The sequence below is a fragment of the Canis aureus genome, chromosome 21, assembly GCF_053574225.1.
Source record: "Canis aureus isolate CA01 chromosome 21, VMU_Caureus_v.1.0, whole genome shotgun sequence".
Classification (NCBI taxonomy): Eukaryota; Metazoa; Chordata; class Mammalia; order Carnivora; family Canidae; genus Canis; species Canis aureus.
The window spans coordinates 21,227,548-21,249,540 of NC_135631.1; the positions used below are offsets into that span (position 1 = coordinate 21,227,548).

At 35.0% G+C, this 21,993-nt stretch overlaps 1 protein-coding gene and 1 pseudogene across 16 annotated transcripts in view; one reads left to right on the forward strand and one right to left on the reverse strand.

The window, feature by feature from the left end:
* The window catches only part of CCDC73 (coiled-coil domain containing 73), a 138,136-nt gene that overhangs the window by 51,542 nt on the left and 64,601 nt on the right, over positions 1-21,993 (reverse strand). For 13 of the 16 annotated variants that reach the window (XM_077863484.1, XM_077863492.1, XM_077863489.1 and 10 more), the window contains one exon: positions 8,428-8,466. In XM_077863484.1, coding sequence (XP_077719610.1) covers positions 8,428-8,466 — 39 coding nt within the window. The remainder of the gene's footprint in view (positions 1-8,427; positions 8,467-21,993) is intronic. The other 3 variants (XM_077863493.1, XM_077863486.1, XM_077863497.1) reach the window with 1 other exon arrangement.
* Positions 10,867-11,712, forward strand: LOC144293429 (protein SET-like; annotated as a pseudogene).

A 21,993-nucleotide genomic window follows, 5' to 3' on the forward strand; every position in this document is an offset into this window, starting at 1 on the left:
GTCCTTTTTTTCTGGTAGCAAAATAGTCATTTAAGTTTATACTGCCCTTTATAATTTTTCAAAAACCAACTCGCATCATTTATAGAAAAGTTGATTAGTCCATGCCAACACTAAGTAAAATCACTGGAATGTTAAAGCAATACTCTTGATAATTTAGGAAAGGAATTTTTTCTCTAAATTTGGGGGCACAATTATGAGTGCAGGATCAAAACTCAAGTAATTTTCAAGTAATATGGATGATTTAATTTTAATGAGTATGGCCCCTTCTCACTGCATTAAAAAATTGAATGATAAGGATAATCTTTATCAGAGATGGGGGCAATACAGTATAGTAGAAAGTCTACTTAAGCTGAGAACCAGAATTGGTAAAAATTGGAGCCAATGTACATTTTAATATGGGCCTTCACTGCTTTCAGCTAAAGAAGCTTGCTTTGTTGTAATTAGAAATAGGACTTTAAATATTAAAAAGAAATATTATGTTAATAGAATAAATATTTTTTAAAGGTCTTGATCTTGACTTGGCATTGGTAGAATCAATGACTGGTTTCACAACTTGCATTCATTGGGCCACATGCTGCAGCACCTGTGATAAGCAGTAACGAAGGACAGTGGGAGCCCATCGGCCAGCACTTGGAAGTTGTTTCCTGAATGAACTGGTGTTGTCCCATGGAGTTCCATTAGTACAAATCTGTTAGATTTACCTGGCCTGTACCTGTTTCCCTTCTCTCATATTATCACAATTTCAAATATATACTTCAAGTATTTCCTCCTCATTACAATTTAGTAGAATTGAAATTCATAGGCTGGATTCTCCCCTAGTCAAGTGAAGAGCATATTACTCAAAATAAACCAACTGATTTCTACCTTTTTGGAATTTGAAACTTGAGCAAAATGACTAGAAAGCTAAATAAGTTCAACAGTGATCCTATCCAGACTGATGAGATTTCGGTCCTGGGTTCCTACATCCTGCTGTCTTGTCTGTAATTACCCTGGTTCCTGTTCATTCTCAAGCCCATTCTTCACTCTGATTAATTATGAGTGCCACCACTAAATTTCCTTTTGCATAAATTAAACAGCCATTTCCTACTGCTTAAAAACCAAAGTACAGGCAGTATAGCAAACCAGTCGAAAGCTAGTGAGCCTGTGTTTAAATATTGCCTCTAATTTAGTTGCTGTGTGCTTGGAAAAATTATCCACCCTAACTTTAAAACAAAGATTTTATTTTTAAAAAAATATTTTATTTATTTATTAATGAGAGACGGGGGGGGGGGGCGGGCAGAGACACAGGCAGAGGGAGAAGCCAACTCCATGCAGGGAGCCCCATGGGGGATTCGATCCAGGGTCTCCAGGATCATGCCCTGGGCTGAAGGTGGCGCTAAACCTCTGAGCCATAAAAATAAATAAATAAATAAATAAACAAACCAACCAACCAACCAACCAACCAACCAACCAACCAACCGCTGAGCCAGCCAGGGGGGATCTCTAAAAAAACAGATTCTAAAAGTATATCCCCCCTTGCAGGTTTGCTCTGAGGTAAAATGAATTAATATATATAAAACATAAAGAACAGAGCCTGCCACTGAATAAATACAGTACGTTAGTGTGTTCCTTAAATGATAAAACTGCTTTCAATATTTTTAATTAATTTTATTTGGAATAATAGCCCTAATATTAATAATAAAGAATATATTTTACAATTTAAGTTGTACCTAACTATATTATCTTGGAAAATTTGATGATAGTCGTTATTTTTTCAAAGATACTTTCTAATGATTTTAAGCAAAGTGATAATATCATTGGTGATGATCATGATGGATCAATACAAGTTTCTCATGCACTTCTATGGGCTTTTCAAATTTACTACTTAGTCATACAAATTACTCATGTAACAGTTATATCCACAAACAAGATGACAAGTGTACTTACCCTGGATATCTTATGTCTACCTAAGTAGTCACTATTATCAATAACTAAACAATGAAAAATAATGAACTATATTCCTTCCATTCCTCTAAAATACCACTTAATTCTCTAACCTAGAGAATTACATTTGTTTTCAGCAGATGTGTAGAAAACTAATAGAATTTCACTAAAATTAGTCTAAAGGCATTATTTCAACTCAAGGAATTTTTTTTAAGTTTTTATTTTAATTCCAGTTAGCTGGGATCCCTGGGTGGCGCAGCAGTTTGGCGCCTGCCTTTGGCCCGGGGCATGATCCTGGAGACCCGGGATCAAATCCCACGTCGGGCTCCCAGCATGGAGCCTGCTTCTCCCTCTGCCTGTGTCTCTGCCTCTCTGTTTCTCTCTGTGTGACTATCATGAATAAATAAATAAAATCTTTTAAAAAAATTCCAGTTAGCTAACATACAGTCTAATATTAGTTTTAGGTGTACAAAATAGTGATTCAAGAATTCCATACAACTGATACTCATCACAAGTACATTCCTTAATCCTCATCACCTATTTCACTCATTCCCCTACCCACCTTCCCTCTGAAAACCATCAGTTCTCTATACTTAAAAGTCAGTTTTTTGGTTTGTCTCTTTTCAGAACTTCATTTGTTTCTTGAATTCCACATAGAAGTGAGATGATACGGTATTTGTCTTTCTCTGACTTATTTTATTAGCTCCATCCAGGTCATTGCAAATGGCAAGGTTGCATTTTTATAGCTTAATAATATTATTCCATTGTATGTGGAATATTTGATATAGATTGATATATGTTTACAGTATACACATATATACTACGTATATATACATATGTCATATATATCACATCTTCTTTATCCATAGGCTGCTTCCATAGTTTGGCTATTGTAATTAATGCTGTTAACTGTAAATAATGCTGCTATAAACATAGAGGTACATGTATCCCTTTGGATTAGTATTTTTGCATTTTGCGGGTAAATACCCAATAGTGCAATTACTAGATTGCACAGTTCTCTTTTTAACTCTTGAGGACCATACTGTTTTCCACAATGGCTGTACCAGTTTGCATTCCCACCAACAGTACATGAGTGTTCTCTTTTCTCCACATCCTTGCCAACACTTGTTTCTTGAGTAGCCACTTGAACAGATATGAGGTGATAGCTCATTGTAGTTTTGATGGGCATTTCCTTGATAACCAGTGGTGCTGAGGATCTTATCATGCGTCTGTTGGCCATATAAATGTCCTCTTTGGAGGTTTGTTCATGTTTTCTGCTCATTTTTAATTGGATTGTTTTGGGGGTGAGTTTTTTAAGTTTTTTATATATCATGGAAACTAACCCTTTATTGGATATGCCATTCCATTCCAAAGGTTTTTTAGTTCTGTTGTTTCCCTTGCTGTGCAGAAGCTTTTTTAAAAAACTTTTTTTTAAAGATTTTATTTATTCATGAGACAGAGAGAGAGAGAGGCAGAGACATAGGCTGAGGGAGATGCAGGATCCCCATGGAGAGCCTGATGTGGTACTTAATCCCAGGACCCCAGGATCATGACCTGAGCTGAAGGCAGATGCTGAACCACTGAGCCACCCAGGTGCCCTGTTTTTTAAAAATTTTGATTTGGTTCCAATAGTTTATTTTTGCTTTGATTTCCCTTGCCTTGGAAGACCCATCTAGAAAAATGTTGCTATAACTGATGTCAGAGACATTTCCGCCTGTGGTCTCTTCAGGATTTTAATGGTTTCAGGTCTCACAGTTAGGTCTTTAATCACTTTAAGTTTATTTTTGTGCATGGTATAAGAAAGTGGTCCAGTTTTCCAACAGCATTTTTTGAAGAGACTGTCAACAGCTGGATATTCTTTCCTGTTCTGTATAATTGTGGTTTTATTTCTGGGTTTTCTATTTTATTCCATTGATCTATGTGTCTATTTTTGTGCCAGAACCACACTATTTTCACTCCTACAGCTTTGTAATATAACTTGAAGTCCAGAGTCGTGATGCCTCCAGGAATTTTTTTTTCTCTTTAAAGATTTTGTTTATTTATTCATAGAGAGAGGCAGAGACACAGGCAGAGGGAGAAGCAGGCTCCACGCAGGAAGCCCGATGCGGGACTCAATCCCGGGTCTCTAGGATCACACCCCAGGCTGCAGGTAGTGTTAAACCACTGCGCCACCGGGGCCGCCCTGCTTTTCTTTTTTAAAATTGCTTTGGCTATTCAGGGTCTTTGGTGGTTCCATATAAATTTTAAAATTGCTGGTATTAGTTCTGTGAAAAATGCTGTTGGTATTCTGATAGGGATTGCATTAGATGTGTAGAATGTTTTGGGTAGCACAGACATTTTAATGATATTTGTTCTTCTCATCCATGAGAATGGCATGTCTATTTCTTTGTGTCCTTAATTTCATTCATCAGTGTTTTATAGCTTTCAGAGTATATGTAGGTTTTTCACCTTTTTGGTTAGGTTTGTTCCTAGATATCTTATTATTTTTTGTGCAATTATAAATGGGATTTGTTTTCTTAATTTCTTTGTTTCATAATTGATGCACAGAAATTCAACAGATTTCTGTACATTGATTTTGTATCCTGCGACTTTCCTGAATTCATTTATCAGTTCTAGTAGTTTTTAATTGATTCTTTCTGGTTTTCATTACATAGTATCATGTTATCCGCAAATAGTGAAAGTTTTACTTCTTCCTTACTGTTTTGGATGCCTTTTATTTTGTTGTCTAATTGTTGTGGCTAGGACTTCCAGTACCATGTTGAATAAATGTGGTAAGAGTGGAGTGGACATCTTTGTCTTGTTCTGGACTTTAGGGGAAAAGCCCCCAGTTTTTCTTCATTGAGGATGATGTTAGCTGTGAGTTTTTCATGATGTTTATTATGTTGAGGTTTGTTACCTTTAAATCTACTTTAAGAGGGTTTTTTTTTTTAATCATGAATGGATATTGTACGTCAAATGCTCTTTCTGCATCTATTGAAAAACCCTATGGTCCTCATCTTTCTCTTATTGATATGAATCAGCATGATAATGCTGATTGACTTGGAAATATTGAACTGCCCTTGCATCCCTGGAATAAATCCCACTTGATCATGGTGAATGATTTTAATGTAATGTTGAATTTGGTTTTCTAGTAATTTACTGAGGATATTTGCATCTATGTTCACCAGGGATACTAACCAGTTGTTCTCTTTTTTACTGGTGTCTTTATCCAGTTTGGGTTTCAGGATAATGCTGGCCTCAGAATGAATTTTAAAGTTTTCCTTCTGGGATGCCTAGGTGGCTCAGAGGTTGACCCTCTGCCTTTGGCTCAGGTCGTGATCCAGGGGGGCCTGCTTCCCCCTCACCTACATCTCTGCCTCTCTTTCTGTGTGTCTCATGAATCAATAAAAAATCTTTTTAAAAAAAATTTCCTTCTTTTTTCTATTTTTTAGAATACTGTGTGAAAAACGGGTATTAACTCTTCTTTAAATGTTTGGTAGAATTCATCTGTGAAGCCAGCTGGTGCTGAACTTTGTTGGGAGTTTTTCTATTACTTATTTAATTTCTGCTGGTGATCAGTCTGTTCAAATTTTCTATTTCTTCCTGCTTTAGTTTTGGTAGGTTATATGTTTCTTGGTAGGTTATATGTTTCTAGGAATTTATCCATTTCTCCTAGATTGTACAATTTGTTGGCATATAGTTTTTCATAATTTCTTTATTTCCTGGTTGACCTACTCATTGTTTAGTACCATGATATTTAACCTCCACATATTTGTGGTCTCCAGATGTTTTCTTATGGTTGACTTCCAGTGGTCAAGGAATTTTTCAAAATTTCAGTTCATATCAATTTTTATAGTCTTTATGAGAATATTGTCCACAACATATTAATATAGGTTTCTTTAACCTTTCAGTTAAAAAGGTAAATATAATAGGCTGTCAATGCCTGCAAAGATTAATAATTCTGTAACTAAAACTATAGCAAAGATTAAAGTAATTTAGTTGGTTTTCTCTATATACGTAGAACTCTATATACACTAGAATACTTTGTGATATACTCTATTCCAATGTTCTTGTTTAAAGTCAATTAAAATGCAATTTCATTTGTATGACATAATTCCGATTTTCAAATACATTAACCTATTCAATGGCCATTATACTTTTATAAAAACTTAAATTACATGGACACCCATAACTCATTAGCCTATAGAGGCCCATATGGGACTGTTCGTATATGAACCTACTTGGCTGCTCTGATATGGTTTTGATAATGAGATGAAGAGGCCAGTTGTCAAGTCTGCCACTAATTGCATGTCAGCAAATAGCTTAAATTCTTTGGGAAGCAACAACAAAAACCAAATGGTAACACCCCTTGCTTGAGAAACCCAAGAACATTTTAAAGAATAATATAAATAACTTTAGTGTGTTATTAACACTTTAATATTACATACTATATCATAGTAAAGATAATTTTATTATGATGACTAAGAAATAGTTAGCTACATACTGTTTTTGTTTTTACCTCTGAATTTGTTCAAGCTATTTTCTTTTACACAATTTTACTACTAAATGCAAAGACTCTGTCCACAGAGTAGAGAGTGAATGTTAGGATTCACTGCTTTCCTAATACAAATTAAAATTTAACAAGGTTAATCACCGAAAAACAAGATTAAAGGAAATAAAGACAGTATCTGCATAATTAAAAGTGAAGTGTGCAGGTGTGTGCACGTGTGTAGTCTAAAAGATTACTTTAAAGCTTCAAGTCATTTAAATAGGAATAATTTTTTTATTTATTTTTATTTTTTTAGGAATAATTTTTTAAAATAGTATTTACACACAACTTTTTACAACTACATTGACTAATAAAAGGAATAGCTGCTAATTTCCCCGTTTTCTTATTTCCTTATAGAGACCAATTTGAAAACCTTTAAGAATAAAACTAATTTCCCTTAAAATAATTAATTCATTAAAGTAAATTTTAGAGAAAAAGATAAAAACTCAAAAAGAAACTTCATACATTCTTCAAAATCTATTATGCAACCTACTTTTCAATTTCTCAAAATGAACTCAATAATTTCTCACTTTTTAAACAAACTATGGCATCTTAAGATACTTTTACCTTTTGTAATCACAAAGATAAGGCATATAATACTTAAAAACTAACTTAGTTATACTAACACGTTGTGTGTACAGATATAACTAATATTTACAATTATGAAGATTATTTCCAGACAAGTCTTCATTCTAAAAACATTCTATGAAAGGAAAAAAGGTGGTGATTTTAAATCATATGAAACCTTCAGTACTCAACCTTTTTTTAATTTAATTAAGAAAAATGAATCTTTCTTAAAAGTCTTTTCTTTAGAGGAAAGTGATATACAAAAATAACAAAATGGAATAAAATAAAACACACTTTATGTTGCCTTTGATCTTTAACTTGTAGCCTTATCTCCCAGGTCAGAGGGCACATTATTCAATTTCACTGTATTTTGTGTAAAACCGCTGTAGCGTTGAAGATGACTTTCAGTACAAATGTCATGGTACTTAAAGCTAAACCAGAATCTAGTTTTTCAGCTTCTTAATTAAAATCATAGTTTAAAATATCTGACAATATTATCTTTATTCTTTCCAGTTGAACAGCGACAGAATTTTCACATCTTTTATTCAATCAAGCTTAGCAATCTTTCTAAGGCTCTTTTATTTTCTAACACACCAAAAACAATTTCAAGAAGCAAAACAGTTACCTTATTTTTCTGTATTTAATAAAAAGTGACCCCTCATTTCTTATTTCTCATATGTATAATATACAAACCTCACCAAAATTTACTTGTCTTAAGGTATGCTCCAAAGAAGGAAGACTGATAGCATAAGCCCACCCAAAAAGCCCTCAGAAGATTTAAGTGGAAAAAAAAAAAAAAGAAGATTTAAGTGGATATGGGAGAATTTTGCTCAATCAAAAAACTACAGGGGAAAAAATCCTTCTGAATCAAATAAGGATAGGAAAAGAGAATATCCAAGTAAATATTCCATAAAACACTATGCTGTAAAAATGCAAATATTAATTTTAATATCCTATAGAAGAGGAAGGCACAGCAAACACTTGTTGAATGGTAAAAAATAAAGGCCATATCCCAAGTGTCATATTCAAATGCAACTTCATATTACTTTAATTTTTCAGGCAATCATTAATAACTACATGTTTGTATAAATACCTAGAAAAGATAATAAAATAATAGATTTATTGTTCTTATTTCCTTGTTGTTTGATATTAACATAAGACCTCTATCAATAATCTGGGAACTGGGTTAAATTTATTTTATAATATGTAAATACTATGTAATCCAGAAATAAATTTGTGAAATAAATTCATTTAATCTATATTTGAAATTATAATTCAGTCTTTTAAAAGGGATATCATAATATCCAGTTTCAATTTTTTTAATACATAAAAGTCACTTATATTGACAAGATACCACACACATTATATTCTAATCTGGGGAGTGGGTGTATATTTTGTAATTTTCTTACCATTTCACTTACTTTCTTCTGTAAAGAATATTTAGAAACCTTGAAAAAAACAAGGAGAAAGTTCATTATAATTCTGCACTTATCTGTTACAAATTCCTCCCAATATTAAAATTGTATGCTATAAAATGTGGTGTTTATTTCCCATGCACTATTTTTTTCAAGACGTTATTTACCATAACTTTCTTCCATATAATAAAAACAATAGGGAACCCTGGGTGGCGCAGCGGTTTGGCGCCTGCCTTTGGCCCAGGGCGCGATCCTGGAGACCCGGGATCGAATCCCACATCGGGCTCCCGGTGCATGGAGCCTGCTTCTCCCTCTGCCTGTGTCTCTGCCTCTCTCTCTCTGTGTAACTATCATAAATAAATAAAAATTTAAAAAAAAATTTAAAAATATAAAAAAAATAATAAAATAAATAAAATAAAAACAATACATTCATTAATTATTCAACACATACTTATGGAGTACCTACCATATACCAGCCACTTTCTTACAAGTCTGGGATACAGCACTGAACAAAACAGATCCCTGTCCTTTTTTTAGAAGCGGTCTAGTAGGGGTAGTGGTAGACAGACAATAAAATATAGGTAAAAAGTAGAGGTTAGAGAATGACAACTACTATGAAGGAAAATAAAGCAAGCAAAATAGCAAGAACAGCCCAGGAGAATTTCCTACGTAGTATCAGCTCTTCATTGAAGATAATCTAATAAAATGGAAAAACATAGGGAAAAAAATTTTATTTTTTTTAATTTTTTATTTATTTATGATAATCACACACACTCACACAGAGAGAGGGGGGCGGGGGGGGCAGAGTCATAGGCAGAGGGATAAGCAGGTTCCATGCACCAGGAGCCTGACGTGGGATTCGATCCTGGGTCTCCAAGATCACGCCCTGGGCCAAAGGCAGACGCTAAACCATTGCGCCACCCAGGGATCCCGGGAAAAAAGTTTTAAACAGATGATCTCACAACACAGAAGTAATAATCATTAATACTCTGGTACTTCCAGCTATTTTTCTATGCATTTATACTTTAAGAGAGAGCCAGTAGGAAGTGGGATAATAATATATGTACTACTTTATAACCCATTTTTACTTAATATAGAAGGAACACCTTTCTAAAACAAATTAATCTACAATGCAACTTTTTAATGGTTACATAGTATTCTACTGTTTAACTTAATACCATAGTTTACCAACTCATTTTTGTAGATTTGCCCAGTACGCAGTTTTCTTTCTTTTTTTTTTTTTTTTTTTAAGATTTTATTTATTTATTCATGACAGACACAGAGAGAGAGAGAGAGAGAGGCAGAGACACACAGGCAGAGGGAGAAGCAGGCTCCATGCAGGGAGCCTGACGTGGGACTCGATCCAGGGTCTCCAGGATCACACCCCGGGCCACAGGCAATGCTAAACAGCTGTGGGCCACCCGGGGCTGCCCAGTTTGCAGTTTTCTAACACTACTGTGAAATAAACATGCTTGTACCAGGAAGTATACTCATCTTAGCAGAATAAATTCCAAGAAGCAGAATTCCTATTTTCTGTTCCTTTTCATAAACTCTTAGCAATTCTTATGAAGTCCTCTGGAGTGGCTGATCAACTTAAACTCCAACCAGCTGTGTAAGTGCTCATTTTCCTAAATCTCTTATTTGCTAAATCTTAAGCAAAAATAATTACTTCACATTTCCTATGAAATCACTCTAGCATACTGCCTTAAGTAAGCTGATAATTTTGGGACACCTGGGTGGCTCAGCAGTTAAGCGTCTGCCCTCGGCTCAGGGCATGATCCTGGAGTCCCGGGATCAAGTACCACATCAGGTTCCCCACATGGAGCCTGCTTTCTCCCTCTGCCTGTCTCTCTCTCTCTCTTTCTCTGTGTGTGTGTGTGTGTGTCTCATGAATAAATAAAATCTTTTTTTAAATTTTTTTAAAATTTTTATTTATTTATGATAGTCACAGAGAGAGAGAGAGAGGCAGAGACACAGGCAGAGGAAGAAGCAGGCTCCATGCACCGGGAGCCCGATGTGGGATTCGATCCCGGGTCTCCAGGATCGCGCCCTGGGCCAAAGGCAGGCGCCAAACCGCTGCGCCACCCAGGGATCCCAATAAATAAAATCTTAATAAAAAAATCTTGTCCAGCTTAAAATCTGGGGATTATAGAAAATAACACTATAAATAAGTTAAAATATATAGTCTATTAAATATTGAGAAGAACTAAAGAAAAATAAATCAAGGAAGGGGATGTGTAAGATACCCAAGAAAATCCTTCCTTCCTGAGATGGCATCTTTTGAGTCAAGACTTGATAGGAGCAAGGAAGAGAATTCAGCAACTGCAAAGGCCCTAAGGTAGGAGAACATATGGCATGTTCAAAACAAGAAAGAGAAATTGGACCTTCTTGCAAAAATGCATCTGCCCTTATTTCGTGAGCTCTCCTAACAGCATGGCCCCCAAATGCCAGTCTTCACTCTGCTTCAAACAAAGAAACTGAGACTGCCTCCTGCCCTCAAGGCAGAGAAGACTTCAACCTCTCAGCACTTGCCAAAGGGAGAAACGAAACTGCAAGAAGCAATTGAACATATTGATGAAGTACAGAATGAAATAGACAATGAACAAGCCAGTGAGGAGATTTTTAAAGTAGAACAGAAATATAACAAACCCCACCCACCATTTTTTTCAGAATAGGTTGGAATTGATTGCCAAAATCCCAAATTTTGGGGTAACAACATTTGTCAACAATCTACAAGCCTCTGTACTACTTGAGAAGGAAGATGAAGAGGCGCTGCATTATCTGACAAGAGTTGAAGTGACAGAATTTGAAGATACTAAATCAGGTTACAGAACAGATTTTTATCTTGATGAAAACGCTTACTTCGAAAATAAAGTTCTCTCTAAAGAATTTCATCTGATCCATCTTCAAAGTCCACTGAAATTAAATGGAAACTTGGGAAGGGTCTGATGAAACGTTCAAGTCAAACACACAATAAAGCCAGCAGGAAGAGATGGCCTGAGGAACTGAAGAGCTTCTTCACCGAAGAGCTTCATGATGGTTTACTGACCATCCTCATACAGGTGCAGACGAGTTAGGAGAGGTCATCAAAGATGATATTTAGCCAAATCCATCACAGCACTACTTGGTTCCCAATATGGATGATGAAGAAGGGGAAGGAGAAGAAGATAAGGTGATGAAGAAGGATTAGAAGAGATTGAAAAGGAGATGAGGATTAAGAGTGAAGAAGATGATGGTGATGATGAGGGGGAAGAAGAGGATGAAGGAGGTGATGACTAATGAAATACTGATAGATTCCAACCTTCCTTTGTGAATTTTTTACAGTCCCTGGGAGCAAGCTGCAATCTCTCCGCCCCCACCCCTTGTGCTTATTCACCCTGTTTTTTGAAATCTCTTTTCTCTCCCTTTATACCATGGTTCTTGACTAATTTTGGGGGAAATACCTTGAGCAGAATACAGTGGGAAAAGAAGCTCTACTCCTTTCTGTTCCTAATTCATTTTTATCCCTTCCTGTTTCAACAAAAATTTTACAGAATCAACCCCCCCGTGCCCTCTGGGAAAAAAGAAAAACCTTCTGCTACCTTAGCTCTGCTGGAAGCTGGAGGGAGCTAGGCCCCGGTGTAGTGGTGCACAGAATTCTAGCTTTCTTCCCCCTTTCTCTGTATATTGGGCTCAGAGATTATATTGTGCCTCAATGTGAATATGGACAGCTAAGCTAGCACTTACCAACATGTATCTGTCTACTTTATCTTGTCAAAAAAAAAAAAAAAAAAAAAGGAAAGAAAGAAAGAAAGAAAATTTTTAAATGAGGTTATAGAATATCAGAAAAATTTGAAATTTAGATGTCTGAGTAGGTTAAGTGGGCATTTTGACAATATGGCTTCTCCTTTGGCATGTTTAATTGTGATTTTTAATGGACATCCTTGTGGTTTAAGTTGATACTTTTTAAATAAAATTCTATCCAAATGACTTGAGCCTGCCACTCAATGGAAGAATCAGCAGAACTTGGACTTTATTTGGAATTGACATTCTCAATTGTAATTTTGTTCCTATATATTTTTAAATTTTCCTTTTGTTTCACTGGAAAATAAGATGATGCTCAGTTTTAAACATTAAAAGTGAACAAGTTGCTTTGTTACAATAAAACTAAATGTGAACTCACAGAAGAACAAGAGGGCCAGTGTGACTGGAAGGGAACAAGCAAGGGAAAGAACAGCAACAGCTGAGAGAAGAGTAGGAGGCAAGAGGGGCAAATCATCGTCAGTCTTGTAACGCACAATACAGATTCAGGTTTATATACTGACTGAGACAGGAAGACATTCAAAAGTTCCAAGCACAAGTGTAACATAGCCTGACTTAATTTTTGGAAGAATCACACTGTTATGTTAACAGTAACAGAGTATACAGGTGTAAGCAAGTAAACCACTATCCAGATGAAAAAGGATAATTAAAGAGGACTCGGGTTTTAATAATGAATGTAGTGAGAATATAGTCTGAATATACTCTGAGGGAAATGGTGAGGAAAAAAAGCTGCAACAAGTAAAAAAAAAGGGAGCTATAATTAATAAGGAAAGAAAAGACAAAAGTTTTGAGGAGGGGGACATTTTCTAAAACAAAAAAAAAATCATGTTCATGACTTTGAATATATCAAATTTCATGTCAATCCAGGTGGGATTTGGGGCTAAAGATATATATTTGAAAGTGCTTCATACATAGATCCCTTCTGAAAGACATGAGATGGGATGAGATCAGAGTATTTTTTAAGGCATATAGACAAAAGAAAAGTAAAAGGGTAGAAATTATCTAGAAAAATAAGAGGAAAACAAACTTCAGAACACTTTCGTTCTAATTCTGAAATCATTATTCACTACTGTAATAGTTAATTTTACATGGCAACTTTATTGGAACAAAAGGTGCCTAGAATAAACATTATTTCTGAGTGTGTCAGTGAGGGTGTTTCTGGAAGAGATGAGCATTTGAATCAGAATCCGTGAAGTAGATTGTGGTACTTCTCTGCTTCCATAAAGGGTAACCTAATTCCTCATAATAAATCTCTTTCTATATGTATATCCTACTGGTTCTGTTTCACTGAAGAATCTTCACTAACACAGCTACCATTTGCCAAAGGTAAAACTCATACACCTAGAGCATATTTACAAAATTATTTTAATTCATTGTTTTTCAGACATTAACACTTCTGCATTTAGTTCTTTCTGAATTATGATTCACAGCTATATTTTATCAACATTTCTAGAGCACTTCCCAACTTAACAACCTACCACATAGTTGCATTCCTATGAAACATAAGTAGAATTTGACCGTAATATAACTAGACTGACATAAAATCTTTTTACGGAGGCTATTATATATAATGACTTTTTTTCATTCTAAAATTAAATATAAGTGGATTATAGTATGAGATACAGACATCTTTCTGATACAGGAACAAAACTATGCTAACACTAATAAACTTATTAACTACAAAAGACAGTTTCAAAGATAAAGCACAAATGTTTTCCTATTATGGTTATCCCTCACTTTATGGAAAGTTTCATAAAAAGCTACTATAAAATGCATTTCTTTAGAGCAAACCCTATTTTCCCACTATTTTTCCATTAGCGAGCTTTATGTTACTTGGTAATAAAATCCTTCAAAATTATATTTAAAAATATTTAACCTTTTCCCCTTCCTGAACAATTCAGTCCTAAGTCCATGGGGTGGGATAGGGCAAGGTTAGTGTTCAGGGAAGGGATGAAGGGGTCATGGTGGCAGCATTCCAGAACAGGGTGTCAGGCCTGAATGGGGAAAAGAGGATCCCAATGAGAGAGAGGGAAATCTGTGAGGATTTCTTCAAGATCCAAGTAGTTTCCTCAACTACTGGGAGGAGTCAGAAGCTGAGTAAGGTATTATTTACAGATGACAGGATACTATATACAGAAAACATGAGAGACACCTGGCTTGCTCAGTTGGAAGACCATGTGACTCTTGATCTCAGGGTCAAAAGGTAAAGCCCCATGTTGGGTGTAAAGATTACTAAAGAAAAGAAAAAGCCCAAAAGATTCCACCAAAATACTACCAGAACTGATAAACGAATTCAGGGAAGTTGCAGGATACAAAATTGATGTGGAAAAATGTTATATTTCTATACACCAGTAATGAAGCAGCAGAGAGAGAAATTAAGAAAACAGATCCAGGTAGCCCTAGCAGCTCAGTGGTTTAGCGCCGCCTTCAGCCCAAGGCCTGATCCTGGAAACCCAGGATGGAGTTCCACGTCGGGCTCCCCGTATGGAGCCTGCTTCTCCCTCTGCCTGTGTCTCTCTGCCTCTCTCTCTCTCTCTCTGTCTCTTATGAATAAATAAATAAAATATTTAAAAAAAAGAAAACAAATCCCATTTATAACTGCACAAAAAATAAAAAGATATCTAGGAACAAACTTAACCAAAAAGGTGAAAGACCAATATTCTGAAAGCTATAAAACACTGATGAATGAAACTGAAGAGGACACAAAGAAATATAAAGACATACCATTCTCATGGATTGGAAGAACAAATATTGTTAAAAATGTCTGTGCAATCCACACATTTAATTGCAATCCCTATCAAAATACCAACAGCATTTTTCACAGAACTAGAACCAACAATTCTAAAATTTGTATGGAACCACAAAAGACCCTGAATAGCCAAAGCAATTTTTAAAAAGAAAAGCAAATTCCTGGAGGCATCACAATTCTGGACTTCAAGTTATATTACAAAGCTGTAGTAATGAAAACAGTGTGGTTCTGGCACAAAAATAGACACATAGATCAATGGAATAGAATAGAAAACCCAGAAATAAACCCAGAAAACCCAGAAATAAATGTTCAATTAATCTTTGACAGAGCAGGAAAGAATATCCAACTGTTGACAGTCCCTTCAAAATATGCTGTTGGAAAACTGGACCACTTTCTTATACCATGCACAAAAATAAACTTAAAATGATAAAGACCTAACTGTGAGACCTGAAACCATTAAAATCCTGAAGAGACCACAGGCGGAAATGTCTCTGACATTAGCTGTAGCAACACTTTTCTAGATATGTCTCTCAAGGCAAGGGAAATTAAAGCAAAAACAAACTATTGGAACTACATCACGATTTTTAAGAAGCTTCTGCACAGCAAAGGAAACAATAAACAAAACTAAAAGACACCCTTTGGAATGGGAGAAGATATTTGCAAATGACATATCCGATAGAGTTAGTTTCCAATATATATAAAGAACTTAAACTCAACACCCCAAAAACAATCCAATTAAAAATGAACAGATAGTTTTCCAAAGAGGACATTTATATGGCCAACAGACGCATGAAAAGATCTTCAGCATCACTGATTATCAAGGAAATGCCCATCGAAACTAAAATGAGATATCACCTCACACCTGTTCAAATGGCTAAAACTCGAGAAATAACAAGTGTTGGCAAGGATGTGGAGAAAAGAGAACACTCATGTAGTGTTGGTGGGAATGCAAACTGGTACAGCCACTGTGGAAAACATTATGGAGGTTCCCCAAGAGTTAAAGAGAGAACTACTGTACAATCTAGTAATTGCACTATTCAGTATTTACCCTCGAAATGCACTAATTAATTCAAAGGGATAAATGCACCCCTATGTTTACAGCTATGTTACAATAACTAAGATATGGAAGCAGCCCAAGTGTACATCGATAGATGAACGGATAAAGATGTGGTGTGTGTGTATGCAATATATACAATGGAATATTATTCAGCTATAAAAAATAATGAAATCTTGCCATTTGCAACGACATAGTTGGAGCTAGAGTGTATAATGCTAAGCAGAATAAGTCAGAGAAAGACAAATACCGTATCATCTCACTTCCATGTAAAATTTAAGAAACAAATAAGCAAAGTTTAGAGAGAAGGGGAGAGAAAAGAAAAAGGCAAACAAAGAAATAGACTCTTAACTATAGAGAATAAACTGATGGTTACCAGAGGGGAGGTGGATGGGGAGAAGGTTAAAATAGGTGATAGTGGTTAAGGAATGCATCTGTCATAAACAGCACTGAGTGATGTATGGAATTGTTGGAATCACCATATTGTACACCTGAAACTAATTAATATAACACTGTATGTTAACTATACTGGAATTAAAATAAAATTTATTCCAGTAAAATTCCTGTAAAAGGGTAACCCAGCTCATAGTGCCAGACTCAAAGCAGGAAAAAAAGGGGCATCCAGATTAGGAAGAAGGCATGGCAAAATGCCAAACTGGTTGTATACAAGGTAGTTTATCAAAGAAGTAAAAATATTAAGGAAAAAGAATGTCACATTTCTCACTGTAATAGAAAAGAAATGTGTAAGTACAGAAAGGAAATAAACTACAATTAACCTTGTGGTTTTGTATTAAAATTGGAGGTAATGTGAATTTATAGTTTTGATATACACAGGTTGTTAGGAAAATAAACATTATAAATTATACATAAACATAAATTATATTTGTGTGTATATAATACATACATAGATCTCAGTCTACCAAGTAAGTCTGAGAGCAGTGACATACCCATAGTAATGAGTATAACAGTGCCCAGATCTTTGCTTCTACATACCATTTGCCATTAAAAGGAACCAAGGAAACATGGAGAAATGATTCATTCCAGTGCAGGGTCAGATAAATTACAAAATGATCCTGACATATTTTGCTTTTATCTAAAAGCAGGAAAATGCTGAAAGAATGAAGACATATCCAAAGAACTCAGTAATTGGCTTTATGGACTTCCACTCACCAAATCAAGGGTGTGTTGAGCAACAAAATAAATTACAGTCATAGATTTTAATCCATTGAAAAAAACAATGAATCTATACTGATATAAACAAATATACAACTATAGTAAAATTTTTATTAGAAACAGGATTTACATAATTTCAAAGTATCTCCCTACAAAATACTCTGATTACAAAGGGGAAAAGAGTTCCTTTTCAATGGAGAAAGTTGTCAGATACTACCTTAATCAAAGTGCACATCACCAATAGTGAAAATGAAATCATGAACTGTCTGATAGGATTCAATTATAAGAACAAGAAATTTCTTCTGTAATATTACTGCCAAAGACATACAACTAATTCTTTTTTTTTTTAAGATTTTATTTATTTATTCATGAGAGACACAGAGACAGAGAGAGGCAGAGACACAGGCAGAGGGAGAAGCACGCTCCATGCAGGGAGCCTGATGTGGGACTCGATCCTGGGTCTCCAGGATCACATCCTGGGCCGAAGGCAGCGCTAAACCACTAAGCCACCCAGGCAGCCCCATACAGCTAATTCTAATCATGAGGAAACGTCATTATAAACAGACATTGGACATCTACAAAATAACTGGTCTGTATTCTTTAAGAGTGTCAAATCCATAAAAATTAGACAAATACTGGCGAACTAGTCTAGATAAAAGAAATTAAAGAGATATGACAAACAAATGCAACCCAAGATCCTAAGCTGGATCTTTTTGCTCTACAACACCTTATTAGGACAACTAGTAAAACCTCACTGGGGTATGATAATTAGATTTTAATTATATGTTAACGTTAACTCACTGATTTTGATGGTGTTGTTATGGTTTTATAAGAGAATGTCCTTGATTGTAGGAAAGATAAACTATAGTTTTGGGGATAGTAGGGTATAAGATGGCACACTACTCTTAAATCATTCAGGAAAACGTAAGTTCTTTATATTGTATTTCCAATATCTCTGTAAATTTATGATTCTCCAAGCTAAAAAATATCCAAATGTCTACCAATTCCTCATGGATAAATGTACACACTACAGGAATGTAATTTCCCTTGTCACTGTGTTAGTGAAGGCTTAATAAAATTGTGTTTCAATGGTACAATCAATAAATTATTGTATTAAATATGCCCTCAGTTCTGTGGAAGTAATTACTATCTTAATTTATAAATTCAGTAAGTTTAAAATTTAATGAAATAATGACATAATAGATCTATAGAGCTGAAAATCTCCCAATCCAGCTTTTACCATCTTCTATCTATGCTCTCATATTTATGCCTCTTCTGGGTGGGTAAATGAAGACCTCTCCCAAATTCCTTATTCCTGACTTTGAGAGTAAGGAATGTAGATATGTTAGTGGTTCATGAAGTGATCTTGTTCGGGAAATTCTGTTTGTTTGGGAAATTCTGACATATTTCAATTTCTTCACTTTACATAAAGGAAAATGAGGCTCAGGAAGACAAAGTATCTTATCACAGCATCATGTAATAAATCATTAGTAGGAAAAAATAATTTACTTAAAATCTACAGATAGGAAACTCAATAAAATCAGGAAAATATATGTAAGAAAATAAATTCAAAACAGAAATAGAAATCATTTTACAAAGAACCAAAAAAATGTAGAGCTGAAGAATGCAATGAATGAAATGAAAAAATGCAAAAGAGAGAGCTTTATGGCCACACTGAATTGAAGAATCAGTGAACTTGAAAACAGATCATCTTGGGATCGATCCCTGGGTGGCGCGGCGGTTCGGCGCCTGCCTTTGGCCCAGGGCGCGATCCTGGAGACCCAGGATCGAATCCCACGTCGGGCTCCCGGTGCATGGAGCCTGCTTCTCCCTCTGCCTGTGTCTCTGCCTCTCTCTCTCTCTCTCTCTCTCTCTCTGTGTGATTATCATAAATAAAAAAAAATTAAAAAAAAAAAAACAGATCATCTGAAGTTATTTAATAAGAGAAGAAAAAAGAAGGTTAGAGGGTGAAGAAAGCCTACAAGAGTTATAAAACAGCATCAATGGAATCAATACAAGCATTATGGGAGTCCCAGATGGAGAAAAGAGTAAGGGACAGAGGAAGCTTATTTAAAAATTAATGGTTGAAAACTTCCCAAATCTTGGGAGGTAAGTGAACATCCAGATTAATGAGACTCAGAGGACTACAAAGAGAATGAACCAAAAGAATACACTGAAACACTTTATAATCAAGTTGTCAAGAACAAAGACAGAATTCTGATAGTAGCAAGAGAAAAACAACTTGTCATGTATAACAGAACTCTAATAAGATTATCTGTAGATTTCTCAGCAGAAACCTTGCAGGCCAGAAGAGAGTGGGATGATATATTTTAAGTAACAAAAGAAAAATGTGCCAACTAAGAATACTATACATAAGCAAAAGTATCATTTAAAAAATGAAGGAGAGATATAGTCTTTCCCAGACAAACAAAAACTAAGGGAATCAATTACCACTTGACTTGCCTTATAAAAAATACTTAAGGAAATTCTTCAAATTGAAACATGCTAAACAGCAATGCAAAAACATATGAAAGTATAATTCTCATATGTAAAGGTAAGTATATAGACAAATACAGAGTAACTCAAGACTGAATCAGTAGTAAATTACTTTTAACCCTTATATGAAAATTAAAAATAAAAATTTATTAATGAATACACAATATAAAAAGATGCAAACCCTGGCTATAAGAACACAAAGTTAAGGGGACAATTACAGTGTAGTGCTGCTGTATGCAATTCAAGTTGTTATCAATTTAAAACAGTTATAACTACAAGATATTTTATGCGAGACTTCAGATAACCATAAAGATAAAAAACTATAATACATACACAAAGATAAAAGGAAAAAAATCAAAGAAAATCATTACAAAAACATCAAGTTTTTTACATTACTTTTACATTATAAAAATACCATGAAAAGAGATATACAAAACAATTGTGAAAGAGATGGAAAACAATTTACAAAATGACAACAGTAATTCCACACCTATCAATAATTGTTTTAAATGTAAATATTAAACTTTTCAACCAAAAGGAATAGTGACAGGATAAAAAAAAAAAAATCTAGTGATATATAGCTATTCCCACTTATCTGTGGTTTCCCTTTCCATGGTTTCAATTACCCATGGTCAAATGCAATTAGGAATCAGATGACTCTCCTTCTAATGTATCATCAGAAGGTTAATATGAGCCTAATACTATGTCATGATGCCTACATCATTCACTACATTTCATCTCATCACACAGGCATTTGATCATCGTACAGCATCACAAGAAGAGAAGGGTGAGTTGTTTTTTAAGATTTATTTATTTGAAAGAGAGAAGAGTAGGGGAAGGGGGAGAGGAAGAGGGAGAGAGAGAGAATCTTCAAGCAGACTCCCTGCTGAGCATGAAGCCTGACACAAGGCTCAATCCCACCAACCTCAGATCATGAACTAAGCTGAAATCAAGAGTCAGGCACTTAATGGATTGAGCCCCCCAAGTCCCCCAAAGGGTGAGGTTAGTATTATAAGATACTACAAGATATGTTAAGAAAGACAGAAAAAAGGGAAAAAGAGATCATATTCACATAACATTACAATATATTATTATAATTGTTTGATTTTATTATTAGTTATTATTAAACTCTTACTGTGCTTAATTTATTTTATAAGTTTATTTATAAGTATTTAGGTATAGGGAAAAAAACAGTATATTTAGGGTTCAATACCATCCATGGTCTCAGGCATCCACTAGGGGTCTTGAAACATACTCCACATTGATAAAGGGGGACTACTGTACTATCAACAAGAGAGTCACTTTAGATTTAAGGACACAAATAGGCTGAAGTACAGAGATAAATGAAATATACCAGATAGTAACCAAAAATAAAGCAGGGGTGGCTATATTTATAGCAGGTAAAATAAACTTCAGGTTAAATTCTGTCTTTGGAGACAAAAAAAAGATCATTATATGATGTTAAGGAGTCAGTTCAACAGGCAGCTATAACAACTGTATATGTACCCAACATCAGAGATAATAAATATATATATAAATATATACAGCAAATATCAACAGATCTACAGGGAGAAATGGACAGAAATACAGTAATTATAGGAAACTTTAATACCTCACTACAATAATGTACAAAACATCCAGAGAGAAAATCTACCAAGCAACAGCTGATTTAAACCTCACTATGGATCATATGAACATAAACAGACATACACACAGAAGTTCTCACCCTACAGCAGCAGAATACATTCTTCTCAAGTGCATGTGAAACATTCTCCAGGACAGATCACATTAGGTCACAAAATGAGTCTTAACAAACTTAAGAAGATCAAAATCAGGGCAGCCCCGGTGGCGCAGCAGTTTAGCACCGCCTGCAGCTCAGGGCATGATCCTGGAGTCCCGGGATCGAGTCCCACGTCAGGCCCTCTGCAAGGAGCCTGCTTCTCTCCCTCTGCCTGCGTCTCTGCCTCTCTCTCTCTCTCTGCATCTCTATGAATAAATAAATAAAATCTTTAAAAAAAAAAAAAAAGAAGATCAAAATCATTCCAAGTATCTTTCCATCTATAGTGGCATGATACAAGAATCAATAACAGTAAGAAAACAGGAAAATTCACAAGTATGTGGAAACTAAACAACATTCTTGGATAATTATTGTGTCCAAAAAGGGAGAATTTAAAAAGCATCTTGAAACACATAAAACCAATAACACAACATAACAAAACTTATGGGATGTGGCAAAAGTAGTACTAGTGGGTATTTTTATAATGATAAATGCCTACATTAAAAAAAG